The 25,519-nt window shown below is 40.8% G+C and overlaps 1 protein-coding gene across 1 annotated transcript in view; it reads left to right on the forward strand.

Moving 5' to 3' along the window:
- The window catches only part of tafa5l (TAFA chemokine like family member 5, like), a 54,165-nt gene that overhangs the window by 11,439 nt on the left and 17,207 nt on the right, over positions 1–25,519 (forward strand). Inside the window, exons 2-3 of the mRNA XM_034590920.1 lie at positions 5,022–5,171; positions 21,171–21,298. Of these exons, the coding sequence (XP_034446811.1) occupies positions 5,022–5,171; positions 21,171–21,298 (278 nt within the window). The remainder of the gene's footprint in view (positions 1–5,021; positions 5,172–21,170; positions 21,299–25,519) is intronic.

The following is a 25,519-nucleotide window of genomic DNA, read 5'->3' on the forward strand; positions in this document are numbered from 1 at the left end:
GTCACATGATATCCATGCTAACCTATAGTAAAAGTCCTGTTGACTAGATTTTGTTGGAATAGGAAATAAACAGACTGAAGCTTAGGTGTCCCACATAATCCAAATTCACCCTATGTTTTACAGATATAAGAATTTGAACATTATGTTTGATATTTGTAACAACAACATAAGGATCTTTCCTCTGGGGTTCAGGAATATTGACTGAGCCATTAGTTTTCCAGATAATTTAGCACAATCCAAATTCCTGGTAAAGAAAAAATTTAACCTAACAATCGTGCCACTGGATTACTTTGGATGTTTTGCTAAATTACCGTTATCCTCTGAGTTTTGGCCTCTAATCCACACGCAAACTACGTTTTAGGTCTAAACAGAGATTAGTCCACTATGACCTGAACTGAAATGATCAGGACCTTAAAGGAACTGTTCATCATGTCATGAGATGAGTGCTTACTCACTTTCTGACAGTTTCTGAGTTTAATGACAAGATTAGTAACTCCTTTCGAGTCTCTGCTGGTTGCCTGGCAACTACTCAGAGCCGCCAGGAAATAGTCTGGCACACAACTCCCTGTAAAATGGTGAATTGCATTTTACACGCTTTGGTTTTTATGTGGATAAGACTGGAAACGTGTTAATTACTAAGCCTGAGAAGTGCTGGTAGACCTCTGTTGTCTCGAGTAGTCTAAAATTGATCTCTAAAAGTATGTTTAAGTGCAAAGAACTTTGATGTTTTGCTTTTATTCTTTTTCAAAAACTTAATTTACATTATATTTCACTGAAGTGCAAAATGTAACATCTCAGTACTTTGATAAATACAGGCCCGTGTGTACCTTTTAAACCTCCCCCTAGTTTTTAATGTGCCTAATTGGTGATTATTCTTAAATAATTTTTGATTTAATAAAATTACCATAAACTAATTGAAAGTTAATAAATGTATATTACTTAAAGGTTAAGTTACATTCTCTAGAGTTGGAAGAATTTGCAGCTACTGGAGACCTAAATATTTTTTTTCCACAAGGCAGGTTCATCTGGCCTCGGTTAGGAAACACTGTGACCTTATGATGATTAAAATAAATAAAGGTTATGGGGTCGGCCACGATCGGCACAAATGATCCCCTTCACATCTCTAACATGTCTCGTCCTGAAACTTCGTATAGTGAAGCTCAAAAGTCCGAGCAAACCGCTGAGGTAATTTTAAGAGTAATTTGTGTTGATCAACAGTCCTTTCAACCTTTGCCATTATTACCGTCATTTCATGCTGTAAAGCAGTTAGCGTCTCACTTAATGAAGCTTCGAGGGTGTTGTGAGGCGACTGGGAGCAGCAGTATAAAGGAGTGATGGTTGGTGAATGCCAGGGATTGACCTTAAAGGAGCTGCAGCACCGACTCTCCTCTAATCTACCTCCCTGAGCTGATTTTATTTCAGTGTCAGCCTGAATGGCTTTCACTGGCAGCCCTCCATTCAATAAAGAAAAGAAGAAGCAAGAAACTCTGTTACTTTTTCCAGATCACTACATAGGTGAGAGGAGTCCCCACAACGTTTTTTTTTCTTTTTGACCTTTACTACTCCACCTAGAGCTGATATGTTGTGATATTTTAATTAAATCTAAATCTAGTCAGATATAGGGCCTGATCTGCTAAAGGTTTGCGCGTCTAAAACGTATGCAAACTTGATTTCACCAGCAAAAAAACATGCAAGCTGATCTACTGATCTTTTTTGTTCTTCTTCTTATGTCCTGCCATCTTGTTTTACCCACAGCATTCACTTTCTCGCAGATACTCTCCCATATTGCGTTTCTTTGAGTTTATTAATATTTCTTTGCTGTAGCTCAACAACATGTAGGTTTGCCTCTTCCACTAACACCTCCAATTGCATGGCATTAGATTTCGCTTTGCGCTTGCGGTCAGGCTGCTCTCCGTAATGCTCCATGGCGGAAACCAGTAACAACCGCAAAACGCCCACTAACCAAACGTGCAATCTGTTATAATGCACAGGCATTTTAACACTTTTTATTTGGGATAATAGTAGATCAGGCCCATAATGTATTCACACATGATAATAGTAAAAAGCTTTATTTCTATAGAACTTATCTTTACGGAGTTACAAGTAGGATTCACAGTAGGACACCCAAACAATAAAACAACAATAAAATTAAATAAAAGAAAAAAAACTGTTAATATTAAATGTAATGAATTCAAATCTGCTTCTAGTTAGGGAAGTATAACCATTGTCAGCTGATCTAAGATGAAGTTCAGGCTCGTAGGGAGTTGAAAGTCATGCATAAACAAACATGAAGCCATTGCAGCGAGACTAGAATGACTAGAGTTATATGGTCACGTTTTCTTGAACCAGTAAAGATCTTACAGCAGCAGCATTTTGAACCAATGGAAGGTGATGCAGGAATGCTTGAATCGAGGAAGTTATGGAAATCTGGTTGAAATCCCTCATGGACAACCCTGTGGGGGTCCTCAAGTGTGGCTGGTTATTGATTTTGTTTGCTCATTTTACGCTGCAACAAATTTCCCTTAGAGTTAAGTGACAAATTAATCATCTACATACATTGAAACCTTTTTTCCACATGTGCTTTTCAAAGCAGAGACAACCTCAAGCAGTTCACTGTGACTAAAACCTGTTTATCTATACAACAAAAGACTGTTAATAGTCAATGATTCCCTCAAACACACCAGGAAGGCCTGAATAAAAGACAATTAAATGTTCCCTCGGGTTTCTTGATTTTTTTCCCCAAACAAAAACTGCTACCTCAACACAAAGAGCTCAGTGAAATTGTCAGCTGCAAAGGGCCACACAGAGTTTACATTTCATAAAAGCCAAACACAGAAAACATGGTAGTTACAGCTCTTGTAACTACCATGTTTTATCACAAATGTTATCAGAGCCATGTTTTAGCTCCATCTGGAGTTCTGGCCTCAAAACCTCTTCCTCTGAAGTCTCTTCACCTGGACATGGAGTACGTTTGAATACGAAGCTGCTTTGTAATGAGCACGGTTCAAATGAGAATATTTTCGGTGTGCAATTTACAAAGTAGAAAGTTGAAGGAAAAGTTTTTTGTCAACTCCCCTGACATAAAAAAGTCAAGATGATGAAGAACATTTACCCTTAAATGTTTTTTTTTGTAAAAAAATGTTCTCTTTCAAGTATTCCATTTGCTGTAGAAACACCCTGGTGTGTTGTAGATTTCTGCAGATTCTGTAATTAATTTATAGATCATATTCTGACAAACTCTAAACCCCAAAACATGGTTAACCACAGGTTCCTGTCCAGGGACTTATCCATCAATTTGTAATGCCTGGAGAGCTCTGAAGTAATTCTCTGTGCATGGATAGAACTATAAAAATAGCTCATACACACACACACACACACACACACACACACACACACACACACACACACACACACACACACACACACACACACACACACACACACACTGCAGAGATTTGGGAGCGAGGTAATCATCACTTTAAGACATTCTATCCATTTGCCGTCTCAGTAGAGCTTCACATGGCTTGAAAATGAATCTTTAGTAGGAACACGGTGCCTGGCAGCCACTGCCATGTCAACCAAGTCACGCAGCATTTTAGCCAGTAGTTACATAAATAATTCATAAGTCAAATAAAACATCTAAACACCAAAGTTTCATTATTTTAAAATAGGTTTTTTTTTTCGCCCCTGGAACTAATGTATAATTTAAACAAAGGACGTACTGATCTCAAACACCACACCCGGATAGAAGATGCAAGTTGATGTATGGCTTTGATTTAACAACCTGTGACAAAATGATCAACTGAATATAATGTTTAGACATACAAATTATATATTATATAACATAAAAATGTAATGATAATACAAAATGAAATGATTGGCTGATGTCTGTCACTAAGCAACCTGCCTGCCTACTTGCACCCAGCCAGCACTCCCACTACACATGACTGGAGCCTACAGACGACGAGTCATTCATCGCTGAAGCAGAGACGATAGTCAGAAGTTGGTGAACGAGTCACGGAGAAGTCGGCTTCTGGTGGTTGTCAGTGCACCTTCATGTGTTTTGGGGGCGTGGCTTTGACAAGAGGGCTGATGGGAGTGGGTGGGATCTATCGATTGCATCTTTTCATAGTGAAGCCTGCTCTTGTTACCTTTTCCAGGATTACCAACCCTAACTTTAAATGAAAACCACAAGATTGGAGGAAAATGAAACAGAGAACTGTAGAATCATCCATGCTCAGCTTCCAAACAACACTTGGTGGTGCTTTCTGGGGGACGACATTATTTGAAAATGCATGTAGCATTACGTCAGTGACAGTTTTAGATTAAGACACAAAAACTACTTGCTTATGGTAATTTGACGACCAAGAACCAACACTAAAGGTCGATAGAACATGAGAAACAAACTGTGGTCTTGTTTTGTTGAACTAACCATCCAACAATACTGTGTATACTGTGCTGGAACGACGTCACCCATCTGCCCCGGCCTCTTACAGACTAGAGTCTTTATTTGCAGGGTATAAGTGTTCCTGATCAGGGAGATGTAAAATCAGAGGTTGATTTAGTTTTCAGAATACTGAAACTGTTTTAATTTTATCCTTACAATCTAAGAGCAGTAAAATGGACAGTATGTTGGTTAAGTACTTCCATATCTTGAAGCATGAAACTTGTATGCTTGTTAACTTGCAATTATGACTAACCAAATATAAAATGTCCCTTTAACAGATGCTTGGAAGGAGTTTTGTTTTACACATGATCACTTGTGAGGCACTTTTATCACAGGAGCAGCCAGCCATACTGTATTAAAACTGAAGAGGCAATCTAGCCCTGCTGCCTTTAAAACCCAGGCACCAGTTTCTCATTTTTCTATTTGAGACTCTAAATGAGAGTCATAAACTGCTCTGTGTCCAGGCTGCCCGTTGTCTGTGCCTCCAAACACCAGTTGCTCCTGTGTAATATGTTTATTACAGTCTCATTAAGCTGATGTGATGTGTTTTGTTCCTCGCTGCTGTGTATTGCAGGCCAGTTGGCGGTGGGAACCTGTGAGATAGTGATGCTCAACAGAGACAGCAGCGTTCCCAGACGGACCATTGCCAGGCAGACGGCCCGCTGCGCCTGCCGGAGAGGCCAGATTGCCGGGACCACGAGGGCGAGGCCGGCTTGTGTAGACGGTAAGTTCAATGACCTTTGTAGCCCAGAGGAGGGCAGTTGTCCTGTTGAGGGCAGATTTTACAGACTTAATTTAGAATGAGTTCAAGCCACTGGTCGATGGTTTGAGAACTAAGTGAAACACTACCTCTCAGAAAAGTGAATGTTTTTGTCCGTTCACTGGGAGGAGAAAATGTGTGAATGTGAAGCAGGTACACAACATTCTGTGGATAAATAAATGTTGAAGTAATCAAACGATGTTCATCAGATTATCAACTGTTAAATTATGCCTCTTTGTTGGACAGCATTTAGATTGTCGTCACTACTCAGGGGCACCACAGGGCTGTGTGACATCACCGCTACTCTTCACACTATACAAAGATGACTATAAAGCTGACATTCTGAAGACATTTATTTTGAAGTTTTCAGATGATACAGTACTGTCGTCTTTGTTGGGACCTGAAGATGACCCAAGAATTCATCATTGTTGTACAGATAGATTAGTGGAGTGGTGTGAAAAGAACTCACTTATTATTAACTCAAAGGCGAGACAAAAGGAAAAATGTTTGGTCTTCCAGTGAACTCATATCCTCCACCAGTTACCGTCCAAAGCTCACAGATAGAACAAGTTTCTTCCTACAAATATTTGGGGATCTATTTGGACGATGCTTTAACATGGAGTGCACTACATTACATACATAAAGCATCTATAGGTCGTTTGGAGCAAACAAACACATAATCTTATGATGTGTACAGCCTATTATCCAGAGAGTTCAGGAATCAGTGCATGGTTCAGTTGTCTTTCTGTGCAACTTAAAGCCCGGCTGACAAGACTGTTGCATATATCTGCTCAAAGATTGTGGGTCAACCGCTTGATTCAAGCTTTCAAGCTTTCAAGCTGTACACACTAAAAGCCTGAGTCCCACAGGCTCGACTGGACAGACTGAAGAACTCTTTTGTTCCTCAGTCTTTCAAATTGTTAAATCAGAGTTTGAGCTCTTTTTTTCTTTGAATTCCTTCTAAATTTGCACAGTTGTTGACTGGGACGCAAAAATTTGCAGATTTTTGTGATTATGAAGACATTATCTCAAGACCGTGACGAGGGAAATTCACTACATCTGGCACAAGACCTGATTAGATTTTATGGTCAAAGGACAAGGCCCAAAAGGCTCTGATTTTAAAAAAATACATGTTTGGCCAAACCTCAAAAATGAAGCCTCAGTTGGTGCAGTGTTTCCCACAGAATAAAATCTATGGTGGTGATGAGGGTGTTCATGCACGCTGCATGAAGGTCACTCGTGGCAGGTACACAGACTAAAGACAAGTTCTTGCTTGAGAGAAAGAACTGATGCCACAACTGCAAGCTGAAACTATGAGGTCTGACTGTCTGCAATGGGCTGTATCGATGTTATGGAACATAGCCCCAGTAGGTCACAGTCGTGCGAGCAAGCACGAAGCAAATAGCGCGGTAAGTAGCACTTACATTAGCAGTTAGAGGTCTCTTATGTTATCATGAGAAGTATAACAAATATTAATTTCATCACGAAATTGTGGATGGACAAATTAGAAAATGGTGGGCCGGCACAGACTAGATAATTAATGGTCTGGTTGTTTGTAAATCAATATAACTAATTGAATACAATAATGCAATGGGGATGTTTTATATCCAAAAGGTTAAAGGTCAAATTCACTGTGACTGTGAAAAAAACATTTTTCTGGCCATTATTCATTAACTGTAGTTTTTACTATAAATGCATTCACTGGACATTTATTTGTTCAAATTATAAACATTGCTGAACCCATCACAGCCACCTCTGTCTCCGCTGCAGTAACCATAGATTATTCACAACCTTCTGGATCAGAGGCCTTTAATGAGTGTCTGTGTTAGACCACTTTATATCATAGCTGTGTTGTGTTTAAACTACAAGCACTCTCTGAACATTCATAATGTTTGAAACAAGATTCACCTTTAATATGCACCATGTGAACACTGGATGAAAACTTGTCTCATGGCTTTACTCCACTGCAGGTGATCATAAAGTGAACTAAGTTATATTATAAATGTTTGTGTTAGTTAAAGCAGCTGTTTTTATTGTTTCCTCACTAAGAGTAAGATGAGTTGTATCTGTGTAGTAATGTGAGCAGCTGGTTGGATTATCTCTGCATAAAGACTGAGACCAGTTACAACGCAACTCAAGGAATGAACTGGTCCAAGCCAACAAGTAGCCCTGAATGTTAGGTGCTATTAGGCAGATTTAGTTTCCTTTGGACAGAGCCAGACAAGTTATTTCACCCTGTTTCCAGCCGTCATGGTAACATGTAGCTTAACTTGACAAAAAAGCAAAGCTGTTACTGTGAGGTTGGTAAACTGGTACAAAATCAGAACAGTGGAGTGTGTGAAAGATAACAATCAAACAATCAAGCTGGCAAAGTCACCGATGTGACGTTTGTAACAAATTACAGCCAACATCGTCATAAGGTATTTGCAGTGTTATTTAAAAGCTTTTATTAAATTATACATAAAATGAAATAATAACAGTCATATTCAAGCTCAGTAATTTTTTAGCAGATCTTATTACAGATGAACGTATCCCAGGGACAGGATGCAGCAGATGGATCCCCCCCCCCCAACAAGGACCAAAAGTAAACGCACTTGTTTGAAAACTCAACATAAACATTTGAATATTGAATATAGGTCTTCAAGGACGTGCAGAGGACATTCATGCTACACACTACAGAACAGTCCTGACATAAAAACTAATGTAACACATAATGAACAATACAGTATTCTACAGCAGCGACTATAAATACATTAAATACACAGTGATAATGGTAAGTAATGGAACGTGAAACCATTAACTACGCTTCAACAGAATCCAAGGGCCCTTTTTCCTGCATGAAATTTTGACATAACAGGAACATCATTAAAAATCCTAACAGCACTTTTAAAACACTGTCTCTGATCCATTGTGTCCCAGCATGCACTATACCAGGGCGCTACATCTGGAACACCGATATGTAGTTGTTAATGTTCTGCTGTAAAATGACAAAATATCACATGTTACAATATTCTTATTTTTACTTCTTATCTGGTTTAACATTACGGGTGGGGAATTAGTATAACTATGTCATACATTGGCATTAAAGATTCAGTGTGTTGGATTTACAGGGATCTACAGGGATCAACGCCTCTCTCCTTCCAGGCATGTAGGAGAACATACGGTGGCCTTCAGGTGCCTCCCTCTGGAGCCAGTGTTTGGTTTGTCCATTCTGGACTACTGTAGAATCATCATGACAGACTCTGTGGAAGTCGACCTGCTCATTATGTAGAAAGAAAGGCTTCATATTCATAGTTTCAAGTGATTATACACTGAAAACATAATTTTGAATATTATATTCAACTTGCGCAGATACGTCTCCCTACAGTCTGGACCGTCAATGATATTGTGAGAATTTGACACATTTACATCATTAAAATGTTCAGTGTCAACAAATATGGCAGAACGTGGTTTTGCTGCTGGCTCCACTGGAGGAATCAGTAAAAGATCAGCAGTGTGGAGGTGGTTTGATTATCTACAACAAATATGTAATACAGAACATAGTGAAAGAGGAAAGTAACAGCAGAAGAGATCATTGGCAAGTTGAGAAAGCAATCTCATCACAAGGTCACGTCATAAGAATGCTTTATATGTTTCACACCATATAATTGACCCAATCCACCCTCCAAAGGGCCCTCCTTCATATTCACCAACTTTAATTTTAGAATTTATATAAACTTATTGGAGGGAACCACTGCCGCACAGATCAAGGATTTTTTATTTCATGGTGAGGAAACAGAATGAAATCTAACAGAACCTTTTAGAAAACTGGACCCAGATTATGGAGTTCATTGTATTGAGTGACACAGTGTAGGCTGTTGGATCTGTTTGGGGCACACCGAGCTCTGCTCTGCCTCACCTGATGCAGAAGCTTTCTGGAGCATGGCGGCCTCTCTCTCTCTCTCTCTCTCTCTCTCTTTCTCTCTCTCTCATCTGATGCTAACACTCACTCTCTGTCTTTTCAATCAGACAGGTATGATTTATCCTCATCGACCTGCTGCTGCCTTCTGACTCTCCCTGAGTGGCTCTGTGTGGCTGGAACTTTTCAGAAAAAGTTATGTTTAAATGCCAGTTAACGAACATTGTTACTGTAGCCTGAATTTCAATTCATGAAATAGTAAATTCTGTATTTATGGATGTTTTTTGGCAAACCATTTCTCTTTGTCTGCACCTGTATTTTAACTACACTATTTACTACAAATAGGTATTCATCCATCATCTATAATAGGGAGGGGGGGGCGGCGTACACCCTGGACAGTTTGCCAGCATGTCTGAGAGAAAACAACCATTAACACACACATTCACACGTCTAACCCCAGTCTGCATGTCGTTGGTCTGTGGGAGGAAGCCAGAGTACCCAGAGAAAACCCACAAAGACACGACGAGAACATGCAAAGAACATACACCGAACTGGTATTCAAATTGGTATCCTCGAACCATCTTGCTGTGAGGTGACAGTTTACAACCACCTTACAATCGTGCTGCACAAATTGGCTAGTTAGGACAACCTGGCCTACCTGTTAACTCTGAGGGACTAGTGACATGAGTTGCTGTTCCAAATAGACTGTAGATGTGGTGGCAGAGCTGCAGGGATTCAACTTTACAGTCCAGTATTGGTTTTGCTTGATGGACTGGTTTAAGCTAACACATAACACATAAGAGCTATTATTTGCAGAACAGCAGCTGCAGAGGAGGACGAGGCTTCTCCTCATTCTAATGCAAAAAAGTTTGTTTCAGTTTTAATTAAGGTAACTCTCTGGATTATTTCTATGTTGAGCTGTCAATGATGCTGTAAGTGCACATAATGCATTTAAGTCAGAAAATACCATTATTGATGCACACCAGTTTGAATACTTGGATTTTTTTATAGGAGGTACTTTTAAACGGATGCCCTGATGCTTAAGGCCTCTGGTCACAAATAAAATACCAATATGTCCATACAGGTCAGAAAAAAACATAATGTGAAACCCCCAACCCCCCAAAAATACAATGGAACAAAATGTATTAGCCTCTTCCTCTCTCCATTAAAAGCAACTGCCATTGTAAGGTGGTTGTTCAAACAACCAATCAATAATCACCTTGCGTGTCAGCCTTTTTGGTGCCTTTTGGACCGTTTAACGCTCAACTACGTGACTGATCGTCTGCCTCTGGCCTTCTCTTGTCAGCCTCTGTGAGATCAGCCAATCACTATGTGCCTCCTTCGTTTTTCTTCAGTGTGTATCAAGTTGAACTCTCTTAAAATCACTTAAGGCCACTTGTGGTGAATGCAGTGTTTATCCACTTTATACGGTTTTATACTTTGGAGTTTCTCTCTGTGTGTTATTGGACCGTGTCTGGAGGAGGATTATAAGATGGATGAAAAGACTGGGGGGTGGACAAGGTCCATCTGAAATGCTGATTGGATCTCACAAATATCACAATCACATGTATCGGATGCGCCATTAGTTCCATCATGCAATGACTCATGTTGGTCTTAATCTAATCGGCCCGACACAAGACTGCAGTCCCACCGCCTGTGTCACACTTCCCACACGCTGCTTCTATCCAGCTCTCCCTCTCTGCAGAAGCCTCTCAACACATGCTAATTAACTTACAGAGGACTATGATTACAGCAGCAGGAAATTGATTATTACTGGCTTCCCGCCGCACCACACCCTACACTCCATTAATACCCAGCGCATTAAAGGTGGAACCTGTTGCTAATTTACAGGCTCTCCACTGACAGCTGAGATGGTATCCATCATCGCCTGGCTTTTAAGTGGAATTTCTGCATATTGCATGAGGATGCAATTGGTCTAATGCTGCCACCGTACAGATATCCTCTCTGACCTTTGGTTCAGAGTACATCCAGTTATGTTTGCCTTTCATGTGAATTCCCATAAATGCCCCTTTGCTCCTCTAAGCACATAAACCAATTTACTGACTTATAAGTATGTTTATTTGTATCCCTCACAATCGCTAAATTTTATTTCAGTGTGTTGTCATTAACACAGCAAGGTCTCGCTGTCCTCTGGGTCAGTCTAATTTAAGTCTCTCAGCAGCAGGAGTAGATCACTGCCTTTTTGAGATGTGGTGTGATAGAACAGTGAACGTCAGTGAAAGTGAAACCATCAGTGAGTGAGTAAGAAGAGGGCTTAGAGCTCCATCCTGTTATTGTGTGTGGAAATCTGATCATTCCTCTCCTTTCAGCCATGTTGAGTTTAGAGACATAAATGTAACCTAGGTTTGGGTATTGTTTGGAATATTTGTAGATATCTGTGCTGCATTTATACTTTTAAAATGGTTACTGTGCCAGAATTGATATGTTTTCCTTAAAATAAAATTTCAAGTTGAGAGTTAACATTTTAAAGGTCAATGGTTTAAAGTATATTTAACTTAAATATACAAATATAAATCAGTGCAAAACAAATTACATCACTAAATCACATAATAAATATATCGTAACCCAACTAATAATATAATGAATTATTAAATTACAGTTTCAGTGTTTAAATGAAAAGTACAAAAAGACAAGTTTCAAGACACATAAAACAGAAATCTGTTCTCAGTGGTGTCCGACTACCACAGACAGCAATTTCTAGCGTCATCAAGTGTTTTGGCTAAAGGTAAATGTGATACATCTAGATACAACATTTCTCTTAATCAGGATTTGTAGAACCCTAGTTACATAAATAACTCTCGTTTGCATTAATATTTACTTTGTCAAGAGATTGAGAGCATTGAACCATCCATGTTATGATCCAACTGCTATGCCCTTGATTCACTTCCAGCGGGGGGGTTGTTTTTGAAAGCTGTGGCTCAGTCTCTCTCCACATGTTTCCAACCATGTACTTACACTGTCACTGTCTAATGAAATGCTAAAGAAAAAACTGGTGCTGTAACAACGATCTGTCAGAGCTGTGAGGCAGGTGGGGGCGTGAGTGATTGTCAGTCTGTAATGCTGAACACTCCTGTCTTTCTGTTCATAAATTAAAACAACAGCAGAGACAATACATTTTTACAATCTCATCTGCACAGTGCATCACTGTTTGCAGCAGCGCGATAAAGGCTGGTAACAGCACTAAATGCTAAACAGGACCCAGGAGCACAGAGAACACGTGACGACAAAACTCAACTTTGCTGCAGAAGCCAACAAACTATAGGCCTCTGCCACAGTGAACAGATAAACTAAATCATCATTAGTAAACTAAAGTCTAAATAACTAATTTAATAATAAAAATGCAGTGGTCTCCAGGACTCGGGGACCAGCCTAACCGGTGAAGGGAATGATGACACTATGGAAACCTACTTGCCCTCAGTCTTCAGCAGCAGGAATTCAGTGCATGGGCACAAAGATGACAAAAACCTCCAAATTCAGCACCATGGACAGCGGTCAGAGCAGATTTATGGAGTGAATTCATTTTCCTGGAAAGACTACATGAGATTCAGTTCCAAACCACAGCCTCCAATATAATTCTAGATGTTTATAAGTATGTAGTGATATTACACTGTATTAGAGGCACAACTAAATAGTTGGAAGCTGCAAAAAAGCACGCACATCCAAGCTTGATAATCACTCACTGCTGGACATTGGTGCCGAAAACCAGAAAACAAGAATTGCCTGCACACTAGTTTATGCTCCCACAAACGTTTTATTTGACCTCCCAGGGAGGTAGCGTTTCTGGCACAGGCTCTCCGATCCATCCATCTATTATCGATACCCCTTATCATTTGCGGGTCACTGATGGGCTGGAGCCGTGCCGCAACATGCACAGGCCCTTCTTTAGACAATTAAACATTTACAAAAATATCTGGACGTAGACTAAAATCATTCGATTTTTGAGGTAAGATTAGACACTCTTGTCAACATGTCTTATATCATTTCCTGTCAGTACAAAAAGTGCATTAATGTCTCATATGTTAACTGGGGCAGTTTGCTAAGGATTATTATGTAGTGTGTACTTTACAGTATTGATTATGTGATTTTGGGACAAAGCATTTATTTTACCCTTGGCCGGCAGCACTGTCTGACTTTTCTGAATTCTAAATGAAATGTGTGGGCAGCGATAGATCTGCCTGTTGACGTGTGTTTATTCCTCTGTCACACACAATATCTCAGGTGCAAGTGGCTGCATTTTTAATGAAACCCACAGAAATGACACATCTTAACACAGTGTTCAAGCATTTCCGCTGTCAGTTAAAGTGACTGGCATGTTGCTGCTGGTGATGACGCACTAACAAATCAAAGCTGAATCTTTCATATACACGTCTCTCCGACACTGCAGGTTTGACAGTTGAGTTTGGTGCGCGTGCACAACAGCACTAAAGAAAATACTTAAAGGATTATCAGTTTATGTAAAATGAACTTTTTCCACTATTTGAGTTTCCTCCAGTAGCAATAAACACAGGATCATCAGTGTTCGACTGTCTACTCTTCGCAGATCTGCAAAAACTTGAAAAACGTCTTCAACTGAGAATTTTAACATGCAATACTGTTTTTTAACTGTTTTACTGTGCAATACCTAATCACCATGCACTTTTTTTAACCAGCTTTTTAACATGTATATTAAATCTTAGTACTGGTCTTTATTTTATGTATTAATAATCTTACTATTTATCTATTTCTATATATATTCATAATCTTATTACTTGTCTATTTTTATATTTGTTCATAATGTTATTACTTGTCTACTTGTTATATATTAATTATCTTATTACCTTTATTTTGATTCATCTTTTCTATATATATCATAATGTTTTGAGATGTACAGCAAATTTGGTAGTACAGTGCGAAATGACCATAAAGGCATTTTATTCTATTCTATTCTACTATATTCTAATTTGTTTCCTGTGAACACATTGGTGCTACACGTACCTTTCATAAAGCACGCCGTTTGATGTATGATCATGTTTGCAGTTGAACTATCAGACTGTGTCCATGCAACTTAATACGGCGAGTTAAGATTCAAGAGTCCCGTCTGAGCGATTAAAATCACCATCAAAAGCTCATGGATTTCAGCCACTTTGCTGTTTCCTGCAATGAATAAAAAATAAAAACCCAGGCTTACATCTGATGCAGCCCCTGGGACATTTTAAAATTTACAACAGTCTGCAGCTGGTGGCTTAAAGGAGACAATTGGACTGATATTTTCTTCTCTCTTACCATTTTGCTTGAATTCACACTTCCATTATGGCACACCAACTGCCAAGCAGTGAATAAAGTTTGTTACAAGTGAGACACCTACGAATTTATCGGCTGATTGGTCCAGACGGCAGCTGCACATTCACTTGGTTGGTCTTTATTTGTTTTAATTCACTGAACACCATGTGCATCTTTATATATTTCTTTTCTCTGCAGAATACTTTCTATTATTAGTCTCTTTAAGGACATATTTCAAGCGTTTTGCCCTCTTTTTGTGCTGCTGTGTGTCACTGTTGTGCAGGTTCGGTGTGCACACTGTACACAGGAGGATTATGTGCTTTTCCTTGCTTGTCTCCCTGCTCTCACTGTAATCTGCTCCCGGACTCGCTCCCTTTCCCTTGCTGCTCGGCCCATTGTTGCCATGCCACCACATCACACTGTAATCATACAGAGCTCGATGGCCGCTGTGATAAGAGTCTGCAGGCTGCAGGGAGACTGTTTATTTGCAAGCTGCAATCTTCTGCTTTCACGCCCAGCAAAATGATTATCGACTCTAAATGAGCAAAAAAAAAGTATAGCGGAAAAGAGGCTAAACAAAAGAAAGGTTTCCTAAAATTTACAATACAGGCACATCCTTGAGAAGATAGATACTTTTTATTTCAACTGCTTAGAGAGGCTTATATTTAAAACATGCTTATATAGGAAATGGGATTTTATATATTTGAACAAAATGCCGTAAGAAGCCTCCATATTTCTGATCTGCTCCTGTTTAGATTTGCTGTTGATGCTGCTGCTCTCAAGTGCAACAACAGGGTTATGTACTCGAGAGATATTGTGTTAATTTACATACATTATTTCTCCCAATTTTTTTATTTAGGTCAATGCAGTGCTGAGGTTTCCCTCAAAGCAACATTTGTAATACAGGAATCCTCTAAATTATCCTGATAGAATTGATCATGACTATCTAATAACTAAGATAATAACATTGGAGAGTCGGTTTAGATTCAGATTAATAATACTGTCACAGTGCGGCCAAATGGTTGAAATAAACAGATAAATTCCCAACAACTGATTGAATTGCTTATGTACCCAGTCCAAGTGTTACCAGACAGTTTTTCCACAAAGCCCTTTTGAAAGTGAGCCCAACAATCTCAGTAATTCCAAGCAACAGCTTGCTCAACAAAACACACAGTTTATGATGAAGTGTGTCTGCTGGCTGTGTTTAATATGCGTTCGGTTGGATTTTTCTGTAGTCATAATTAGAAATGAGAGACCGTCGGGCCTCTGGTTGCAGGATGGAGGACAGAAGACTGAAAATGTGGCCGCTACAAATTGATCCATGATTGAAGCTTAATTAACATCAGACAGAAACATTAAAAAAAAACCTGTTGTTTCGGGGTGCTCAGCTCATCGTGTTGGATACTTAGACGCATCAGTATTAGTGGCATTGTAACGCACAATTAATTGTTGTAATTAATGCTTTACAATATATCCTTTTTGAAATGCAATGGACCTTCTCTTTATGGGTTCCAGCAACTGCCTCAAAGGAAGCACCAGTATAAGTACCATTATTCAATTACCAGAAGAGACACAGTTAGTTGTTGTGGTGATTCATGCTGCAAGTTGTATCATGTTTTAAAACGCAGCGATCCATCTTCTGGTGTCGTTCCTCTTTGTGTTTCTGACACTGCCTCTGAAGTCCTGTCTTTTTGTTTGTTGCACCTCATCTAAATACATTTGAAATGAGCTGCCTTGTGGCTTTAGTAAAAAATTGATGTTATATTTTTACTTGTGCAGAGGCAGAATTTCATCAGACTAACAGTGGGTCTGGTTTAAGTAAGTCACTGTTGTGCCTTCTGCCCCATTCTGAGTCCCATCTGGCAGTGCTGTGTAGTGCAGGGCAGGGCAGGGCTTGGCACTGTGCATGGGGGGGACAGATGGTCGCATACGTGTGATCTAGTTGGAGGTCCAGAGCCGTACCCCAGCAGGGACCCTTGCAGCTGACAAGCCTGGGCCAACATCCACTTTCCCTGGGTGGGACTCCGACAGTGACTGCAACAGGACGGGCCACCCAGGTGTCGGCCCGGCAGACAGAGACGCTCTCTCTTCCAGCCACCGCAGCCAGCTGTTTCACCTCTGCTGCTATTACATCATTACAAACAAGGAGGGACAAGAATTACACAACAGCCCTGAGCTCATGTTTAAATACAACACAAACTACATCTACTTACTAATTCAACAAGCGTCTGTATGTATGTGAGCCGTTCATCAGCTTCACACTTGTGAATTATTAATGGCCCAAGGAAATGCAGTGTCAAATTTGGTGCGATTTGGATGCTTGATACGTTCAATATTAATAAAATGAGTCAGCACTCTATAGCAGACAGTGGGGGTGGGGACAGTGTGTCTTCAGCCAACTGACTGAGTTGAACATGTCTTCTTCTATGTCAGAGTTCGGCAACTGGGTCAAACCTCAGATCAAAATCACTGCCAGATCATTTTGATAATTTAGGTATTTTATTTCACAATATCAGACTGACGCACAGAGACCTGCCACAGGTGATGATCTCTGTCATGGGAACAACATTCACAGAATCACTTCCTGTATGGCAATTTGCTGCAATGCTTTATATCGAGCTGAACTACATAGCTTTTATTTTGAAAATATGTGAACTTGGATCTGAAGATTGTGCATCTGAAATAGCCGACATGCATTGAATGAAAAAATAACACCAGTGAATTATTCAATCTTGTTTATTCACGTGAACATTAATAAAGCAAAATTAGTTTAATTTTATGAAAAACGTTGACTATAAAATCTTCATTGCAGATAAACCAGGTAGGATGAACACAAAGTTTTCGAACCTCACTCTGCACCATAAACTGATTATAAAAATCTCTGCACACAACGTCCAGCTAACAAACAGGAATCATTCTGAAGTAGCTCAGGAGCTTTAACACGGGACAAGAGTTTAGCCCATTCCAAACAGACAGGTTTAGAACGGACGCTGCACTATAGTAATAACGATGCCAGCATAGCCACAACGATTCTCCGGCATTGAGTGATCCAATAAGCCAGGTGTATTAGAACAGCAGTATGTAAAAATCACACCACTGAGGGATGAAATATAGCAGCAGACAGATATTTATTATTTTTCATCACAGCTTCAGCTCACTTGGCTTAGAGCCTGTTGATGTGTGGAGGTGGTTGCAGCATTTACGCATTTCACTGTGTCTACAGTTGTGCGTGCCAGCATGTTGGACGGATAGGTTTGATGAATGGAGACAGGCTGAAGCCAAACTGCAGTGATGCCAAATTTGTTCCATGATGTTGCCGTTGAAGAAGTAGTGATGACAACACTGTCATATGAACAAACGCTGGCCGAGCCAGCACCGTGGGTTATGGCACCAGGACGTTCATGGAGTCATCATAGATCAAATCATACTGTCATTGATGGCATTGAAAAAGTAACAAGGACGAGGTATCGAGTGCCCAGCTACTCTGAGCTACAGCTAACAAATGCATTTATTTTAGCCAACCTCCGCGACTCTGGGCTGGCCAGCCTGATGCTCTCCACGGTTAGTCAGCACTCCAGCCACTTTGCCAGCTCAGCTTTTATTCCCGTGCCCTGGAAATTGAGTTTTGCTTGCCATGTAATGTACTCAAACCTACATCTGCAACTGACTGATAAATCTACTTTTTGTTGCGCCTGACAGATGGCTGTGAAAATGAAAATTCACCGCGGCATGTTGCTGTGTCAGGACAAAGGTCACTTTAGATCTTCCTCTCCTCTTGGCTCAGGGCGAGGCCGCGATGACCATTTTGTCTCCAAATCAAGTTGCGAAGCCTTAATGCTTTCTTTAAGCTTGTTTGGTTGAATGAGATGACAGGTTCCTGGATTGTTTTGTTCCACTGCTGAATCCTCCAGCTGCCTGACTGCACTGGGAGGACACACTGAAAATCCCTGCTCTCCCCTAAAGTGCCAACAATATCCATTATTTGCTGAGAGACGATGGATCTATATCTACAGAGCAATAATTGCGTGCTTGCGCGTGTGTGGTTACATACATGAGGGTGCCGTTCAGCCAGTTTGATAAATACCACAAGATGACAGGTCTTTATTGCAGAGCAGCAGTCGGGGTCTGACACTCCAAAGACCAATTTCAGACTGTTAACAAGGCCTGGACCAGGAATACCTCACAGCGAAATGTCACAAGGCCTCCCTTTCCACACCTCTTTACTCTCACTCCCCCCCCCCCCCTCCCCCCGCTCTGCCCCCAGCTCTCCCATGGCCATTCAACGAATTGTAGTTCCTCTCTTTCAATTTGCCGACCGTGTTGCCTCGTCCCACAATATGCTGCCCAGGGGGATCGTGGGTAGGCAAGAGCAGCGGCCCCGGCCAGGTCCGCGGAGAGCTGATAACCTTTCAGTGTTGCTTTAGCACGCTGTGTAAAGAACAATCAGTGTTTATCACCGTCGACTACAGGCGAATGCTGATTCAATGTCATGCAGACAGAGGGAGAGTGAGTGCATCACCGGCTTTCGCTCTGACATTCTCCAGCCGACAAATAACTTTTCGTCGACTTAAGATTTTGGGGCTTTTATTGCTTTTTCTCGTCTGTAATCCGCTCCCTCAAATCCATGGATTGAAATATTGCTGAGGATGTACATTTCAGATTTACAGAGCTCTGCAGCTGTCAAGGTAAAAAATAACACATTCATGCATTTTAATGAATGATTCGTGAATACTAACTATTATCCTACCATATGTTTTGAATTAGGACTTGATATGTAACATTTTCAACTCTAGAGAGTTGTATGTGTTCAGTCGGGCAGCAGCAGCCTCAACTGGACAGTGTAGCTGAAACAATGACCAATGTTGCATCACAACTGTGTAAAATGTAATGAAAATGAAATGTAATCCACCAGGCTGACAGTATTGGTGAATGAATTCAGCCACATTAACACCAAAACACAGATGTTAGCCAGATGCTAACAGTGTTCCTCCCCAACGCCCATTTTCCACTGGTCAAAAAACCCACCACACCCACGGACATCTGGCTTTTGTCTGCAACGGGAATGGGTATAATCAGCATTCACTTCCGGGTCAAATGACTCAGGTTTTAATCAGCTCCGGCTCCGGCTCCGATGGAAATGAGACACCCAGGTGAACGCGCTAGTTTGGCAAGTCAGCGAGGTTAAGCGTTTACATTTTCTATGTGCTCCAGATAAACATGATGCACCGGGGAAAAGAACAGAAAGACAAACTTGTCTACCCAATGTGAAAGGAGTTGATTGCCTTTTTAAAACAGGTTTAGATGCTTAAAAAAAAAAAGAAATTCTTATACCTGCTAATTTAGGCGTAAAAGGGGTATTAGTGACCAGGGTTGTGAAAATAACCTGTAACTTGAAGAGTTATCCACCTGTTTTGTACGTCAAAGTCTACAGTTCTCGACTGTATATGTGTATGTGGCTGGACCACGTACGAACGTCCAGGCCACCTTGAGAGGGAGCTGTGTGAAGTATATTGCCTCAAGGGACGTCACTAGAGGCAGCGTTGGTCGGGGCTGAAGTCTAAAAATGAAAAATAAATGGGAGTGCCACCTAAAATAATTTTAACAGAATTATGAGGGTAAGATTTAATGTAAATCTATATTTGTATTCACAAATAGCTAATTCATAAACATAAACTATTCATTTAGAGGCACAAATTAGTATTTTATGTTTTACCATGAATGCTACTGGGCTCTTAAAAATCCCATTAATGAAGGTCAAGATGATGATGAAGAGCTGCAGTGTTCTCCAGTTTGCACCCAGCCAGGCGACCTCTTTTATTTCTCTTTCCCAGTCTCTCTTCTTTATTTCTCTGTCATCTCTCTAATGTCACTGTTTAATTTAAAACAGGAACATGTAAATATTAAACAGCATTGACATGCCATCATTTAAAACAACTTGTATTGTTAAATTAGATTTTACAAGTATTTCCAAAAGGCATCAGGAGGCTGTAATCATACTGCATTATGCTGTGTTGCAGAATACAAATTGTTTTTTATTCATTTAAAATGCATAAAAATGCAAATGTAAAAACATGAGCATCTCAAGAAATTAACTACAATCACAACACAACATTTCTTTTGGCAAATGTTTTTCCATGTTTATGTGCACAGTCTTTGTAGAGCGATTATTCTCAGTTGAGGGAACAAGGGCTTTTTCAGCCATTGTTTCAAACCAACAATGAACCTGCAGTGTTGCTGCTCCTGCCATTTACTGGAGCTCTATTCACTCATGCTGCAGGAAGAGGTGCCCAACATTTATGTGATATACTTCATAATGTGCCTGGCCCTGATAGCAAGAAGACCGCAAAGACTCATCGGGAAACTATTGTAATGTCAATTGAGGGCAAGTTTCCCAGTGTACAGTGTAGCTTCAAGTCAAATAATCCAACCATGTGATGTTATTAAGTAATTATCATGAACAGGAATAGGAACTGAAACAACATGTTGAAAGAAAAAAAGCGAAGTTCTGCAGCTGCAGTAAAAGCAAGCTTTAGCAGGAAAGTAATTTATGGACCACCAGCTGGTCTGTAAAGGTTACTACCAGAGGCAATTCCGACATGGAAGTTCAACAAGAAGCTAATTAAAATACGACAGGCTTGTAGACACACCACCACACGAAGATGCTTTCCTGTCTGGTGAGCATAAAGATAAGACTGCTGTGCTGTTTGTTCTCGAGAAATGTAAGTCTTTACCAGGGTCTGTCTCTCTAACGTGCCTGTTTCCCCTCTTCTCTTTCACCATCCCAGCGCGGATCGTGCGGAGCCGCCAGTGGTGCGAGATGGCTCCCTGCATGGAGGGGGAGGTCTGCAGCCTCCTGTTCAACCGATCCGGCTGGACCTGCACCAGGGGCAGCGGTCGCATCAAGACCATCACGGTAATTTTCAAGACGTGACATTAATACACGACATACGCACTTAAAAGCGTTGCGCCCACATTTTCAGCATGTGTGACCCCCCGCCCCCCTGCAAGCTGATAGCGTCACATGAAGCCTCAGCACCTTGAGGCAGAACGTTCACACAGCAGGTCAGTGTCCAGGTTTCAAATGCTGCATCAGTTGCGAATCTCAGAGGGAAGAAATTTAATGCTGAGCTGTTTTATGTGAACCTGGACCTGAACTACAAAGCATTATCAGTGTGCAGCCTCGCTAAGTGATGTAGCAGCGGATGCTATAATGGTTTGATTGCAATCCACAATTTAAGGGTTAGGGGTCAGGGTCAGGATGCCCTAGTGGAGAAAAAGAAATCTAATAAACAAACTGTTGGGTATCACTTTCAATCACCGTCTCTTTTAGACTTAGAACATAATACTATAAAAAACTAGAGTCCTTTTCCACAGGTCAAAACCCACTAACACCCACCGACATCTGGCTTTTGTCTGCAATGGGAATGGAAACAATCAGCAAATGACAGAAGACACAGTCTTTTATCAGCTCTGATTGGCAGTGATAGAAACATGACACTCGGGTGAACACTCTAATTTATTCTTCTTTTTGCTCTCTGCACCTTTATAACCACGTTATAACGCACATCGAACTTCTGGGCGTTGGTGCTTAAATAGCCACTGTATATATAACTTCTTTTTTTACATCCTGGGAACAACATTTTTCTTTGTATCATGCAAGATGCAACAGTGGCAAGACAGTGAAATGCGAGAGCTTCTAAGTTTCTGTTTGTGACGTCGAACATGACTCACCAGGGGGAAAAAAACAGAAAGGCAAACTCCTCTACAGGTAATTGGAAGGTATCAATCACTTTTTTCTGGCAGGTTAAAAGAATGCTAATTTGCTGTAAAAGAGGTAGAGGCTCAAGAATGAGTGTTCTGAAGATTATGAACATTTACTTACACACCTATTAGACTGCTTTGTTGTTTGATCCTCTGGTCAGGTTTTATACACCACCCAGAAACACCAGCATCAACCAGAAATACTAAGAAGACTTAAGAATACTCGCATATCATTTCAAACTATTCTGTAAAGAACCTCTTCAGTTACCAGGAGTTACCAGCTTATATCAAAAACATTAGAAATAGAATAAGCTTGAAGTTGCAAGTGAAAAACACTGAATTTATGGTGATTTGGTGAAGGGTAATAACGAGAGTCATGTCAGTCTCTTGCCTTTTTAAACTCATTATTTTAGGTCCCACATCAGCTCTATCTGCTGCTGATGAGGCTCTCATACAACAATAAACAGTATAAACATCAATACACGGCTAATGGAAAACATCCGCTGTGACATCACTTGTTGGGATGCAGCCAACACGCAGTGCAACACACTGAACTGCTCACTGGCGAGCGGTTCAGCAGCAGGTCTCTGTAATGTTTAAACCATTATCAAACCTGTGTGGGCAATAATCAGAGGTTTCTCTGAGTGCATGCACAGTGGAACTCCTGACTCGTGCTGACAGAATGTAAAATCAAATATGAATATGAGCAGTCGATTAAATAAACTGCTCAAACATGAGATTAGGCACTTGATATCTCAGTGTAAGGCTGAGGAGAATAACAATAGCTGACAACACTCCGTGACCTCTCTGTGACTCTGTGGGAGACGGAAGTGAAAACACACCATGGTGAATTCTTAAAACCTTCAATATGGTGTCATCTGCTCCTCTGTAGGCTCCTCTTGCAGCGACACGCCTCAGAGCTGCCAAACGCTGCATTGCTAACTGAGGCTTTTCAATGTGATTAACTCTCATTCGATAAACACATCATTACTTCATCATCAGTAATGAAGATTCATTTCATCCGTTTTTTTGTATCATTATAAAGGAAGTAGCATGATAAATGAATTTGAAAGCCATGAATGACTCTGAAGGAAACCTACAGGCTGGTCAACAATAGTCGCTCCGCGGGCGCTACCGCTTGTCCACTCGATAGCTGAGTCGCCATGGATACAGGTCTCACTGTCGCTGTGAGCTTCACACTGCACCACTTGGCAATTTCACACTTTATACACAATAGAAATGGAGGAGTTCTGTGTTCTTTGTTTGTCATGCCCAAGAAACACAATTTAGTCTCCCCCCCCTTGCCTCATCTCTTCAACCTGGATCCACTGCTACAGTTGGTTGCATGTACACGATTGTTGTTCAAAAGTTGGCACCGGACAAGTTCAGCTTTTTGGGTTTTGGCTTGAATTGAATTGAATTAAATTCCGTGTGTTCCTTGAAAACACTTTTGATACCACGTCAAAATGTCGCTGTGTAAAACCACATAACATCCCATCGGCTGAAGGAAAATGTTGCCAAGCAGATACTCAAATCTGAACAACCAAATCTGAACTTCTCTTTGCTTTTATACCTTTGTTTAAGCGGTGATAAAAACCAAAAGCTTTGCTAATGCTCTCTTGTAGACAAAGCTTTGTCCCAATCGCGCCTGTGTGAATTGCGAAGGCCAAACTTAAATGAAACGGTCTGGTCTACGGAGGTTTTCTGGGATTTGCGTCACCAGCTTGTCCCGCCCTTACTGCTGTCGCCTAGCAGCAAAGCAGTTGAACGCGACGATGGTCTTCATGGTTTTTTGACATGTATCTCGAGCATCGGACATCTCGTCGCTCAGCATTATTTATTTAAAAAAATTGTTCGTTACAGAAGCGCAATGAATTCTGGGATAGGTTTGTTCGTTTTCTTGGGGATGAAAGAACACATTTGAAGGAGTCTTTCAAAAAGGACACTCCAGTCGCACAGCATGTGACACAATCAGTCTTCAAATGCAGTTTAATGTCGAAGGTTTGTAATCTACCTCAAACATATATTCAACATTTCTCTTCTGCAGTTACGTATCAGCCCACAAATCAATACAACATATCGGTGACATTCTAATGATTGGCCAATAAATCAGCCTGGTTGATTAATAGATTCTCATAGACGATTTCAATCATTTTCCACCATTGTGAAAGGAAAAAAATCAGCTCAGCCAAAGCAAGTAGACAGATATCTGCCTGAGGTATGAAGATGTCAAAATAAAAAGATAGAGAGAGACCAAAGGGAGTCGCAGTGGGATGTAACTTGAAGAGACAGAGTGAGTGAAACAGCACAATACAGCATGTAGATGTCAGCAAGAGATGACACGACGGTCAGAGCAGCAGAGACTGTTGTCCTGGTCATGAGGTACACAAGGCCACGGGTCAACCTGTCACTGGCTCTGTTGATTTTCACTCTCCCTCTTTAACTCGCTCGCTCGCCGTGTGTCTTTATCTCACTCGCTCCTCGGCCTCGTCCGTCCGGCAGCCCTGGGCAGCTGCGGCAGATTTCATGCATGCATTCCCATCGCGCTCTAATCTACCCTGACAGCACACTTAGATGAGTGTTTTGCATTTGCACATATATTTACTTAAAAACAAAATTTAAATGCAGATTACGTGTTCAGCTGAATATCCCCCATTCGCTGTCGGTGATCAGTGTTCTTTCCAGAAGTTAAGAACTTCTTAAGTGATGCTTGTGTTTTTCTTTCTCTCTTCTTTGTGTGTGGGGGGGGGGGCAGGGATAGTGAAGATTGAACAGCGGTGCAGAGGAGGCAGCCAGAGGTTTTTGTTGTAAGACCTAGAATGGGTGGAAAGCACATTCAGTGAGATAAAATGAGGACGATTGATCGGGCGGTGGGGGGTGGCCAGGGGGTGCAGAGTGCCAGGCGATCGCTTGGCAAGTACATGCGAGAAATCAAGTGGTAGAGACGGAGCTTTAATTGCGAGAGGATCTGTCTTCACGTGCACATGATCACATTACAAAGCAATCACTGTGACGTGTCTTTTGAAAGCTGACAATGGCTGCAGTCATTATTCATGTGATTCATGCGGTGGTGCGCAGGTTTGACGTAGGTGGAGTCAGCCGCTGGAATGAAGTGACAAATGTACCTGAATGCGGCAGATCATGCACGAAATTGTGCATCTAGTAAAACATACATTATGCTGTAAATATCGATTACGCACAGGGTTTAGGTTCAGTTGCATTTTTTACCAAATCAAAATCCAATGTCAAATTGCTCATTGCATCCAAATGATAACTGATGCCTTTTGGAAATCCCAGCTCAGTTAAAAAATGACTTCAAGGTTCAATGTGGTTTGATCAATCTGCGTTTTGTTGGCTGACGAGGCAGAAACGC

The sequence above is a fragment of the Hippoglossus hippoglossus genome, chromosome 7 (genome assembly GCF_009819705.1).
Source record: "Hippoglossus hippoglossus isolate fHipHip1 chromosome 7, fHipHip1.pri, whole genome shotgun sequence".
In the NCBI taxonomy this organism is placed as follows: Eukaryota; Metazoa; Chordata; class Actinopteri; order Pleuronectiformes; family Pleuronectidae; genus Hippoglossus; species Hippoglossus hippoglossus.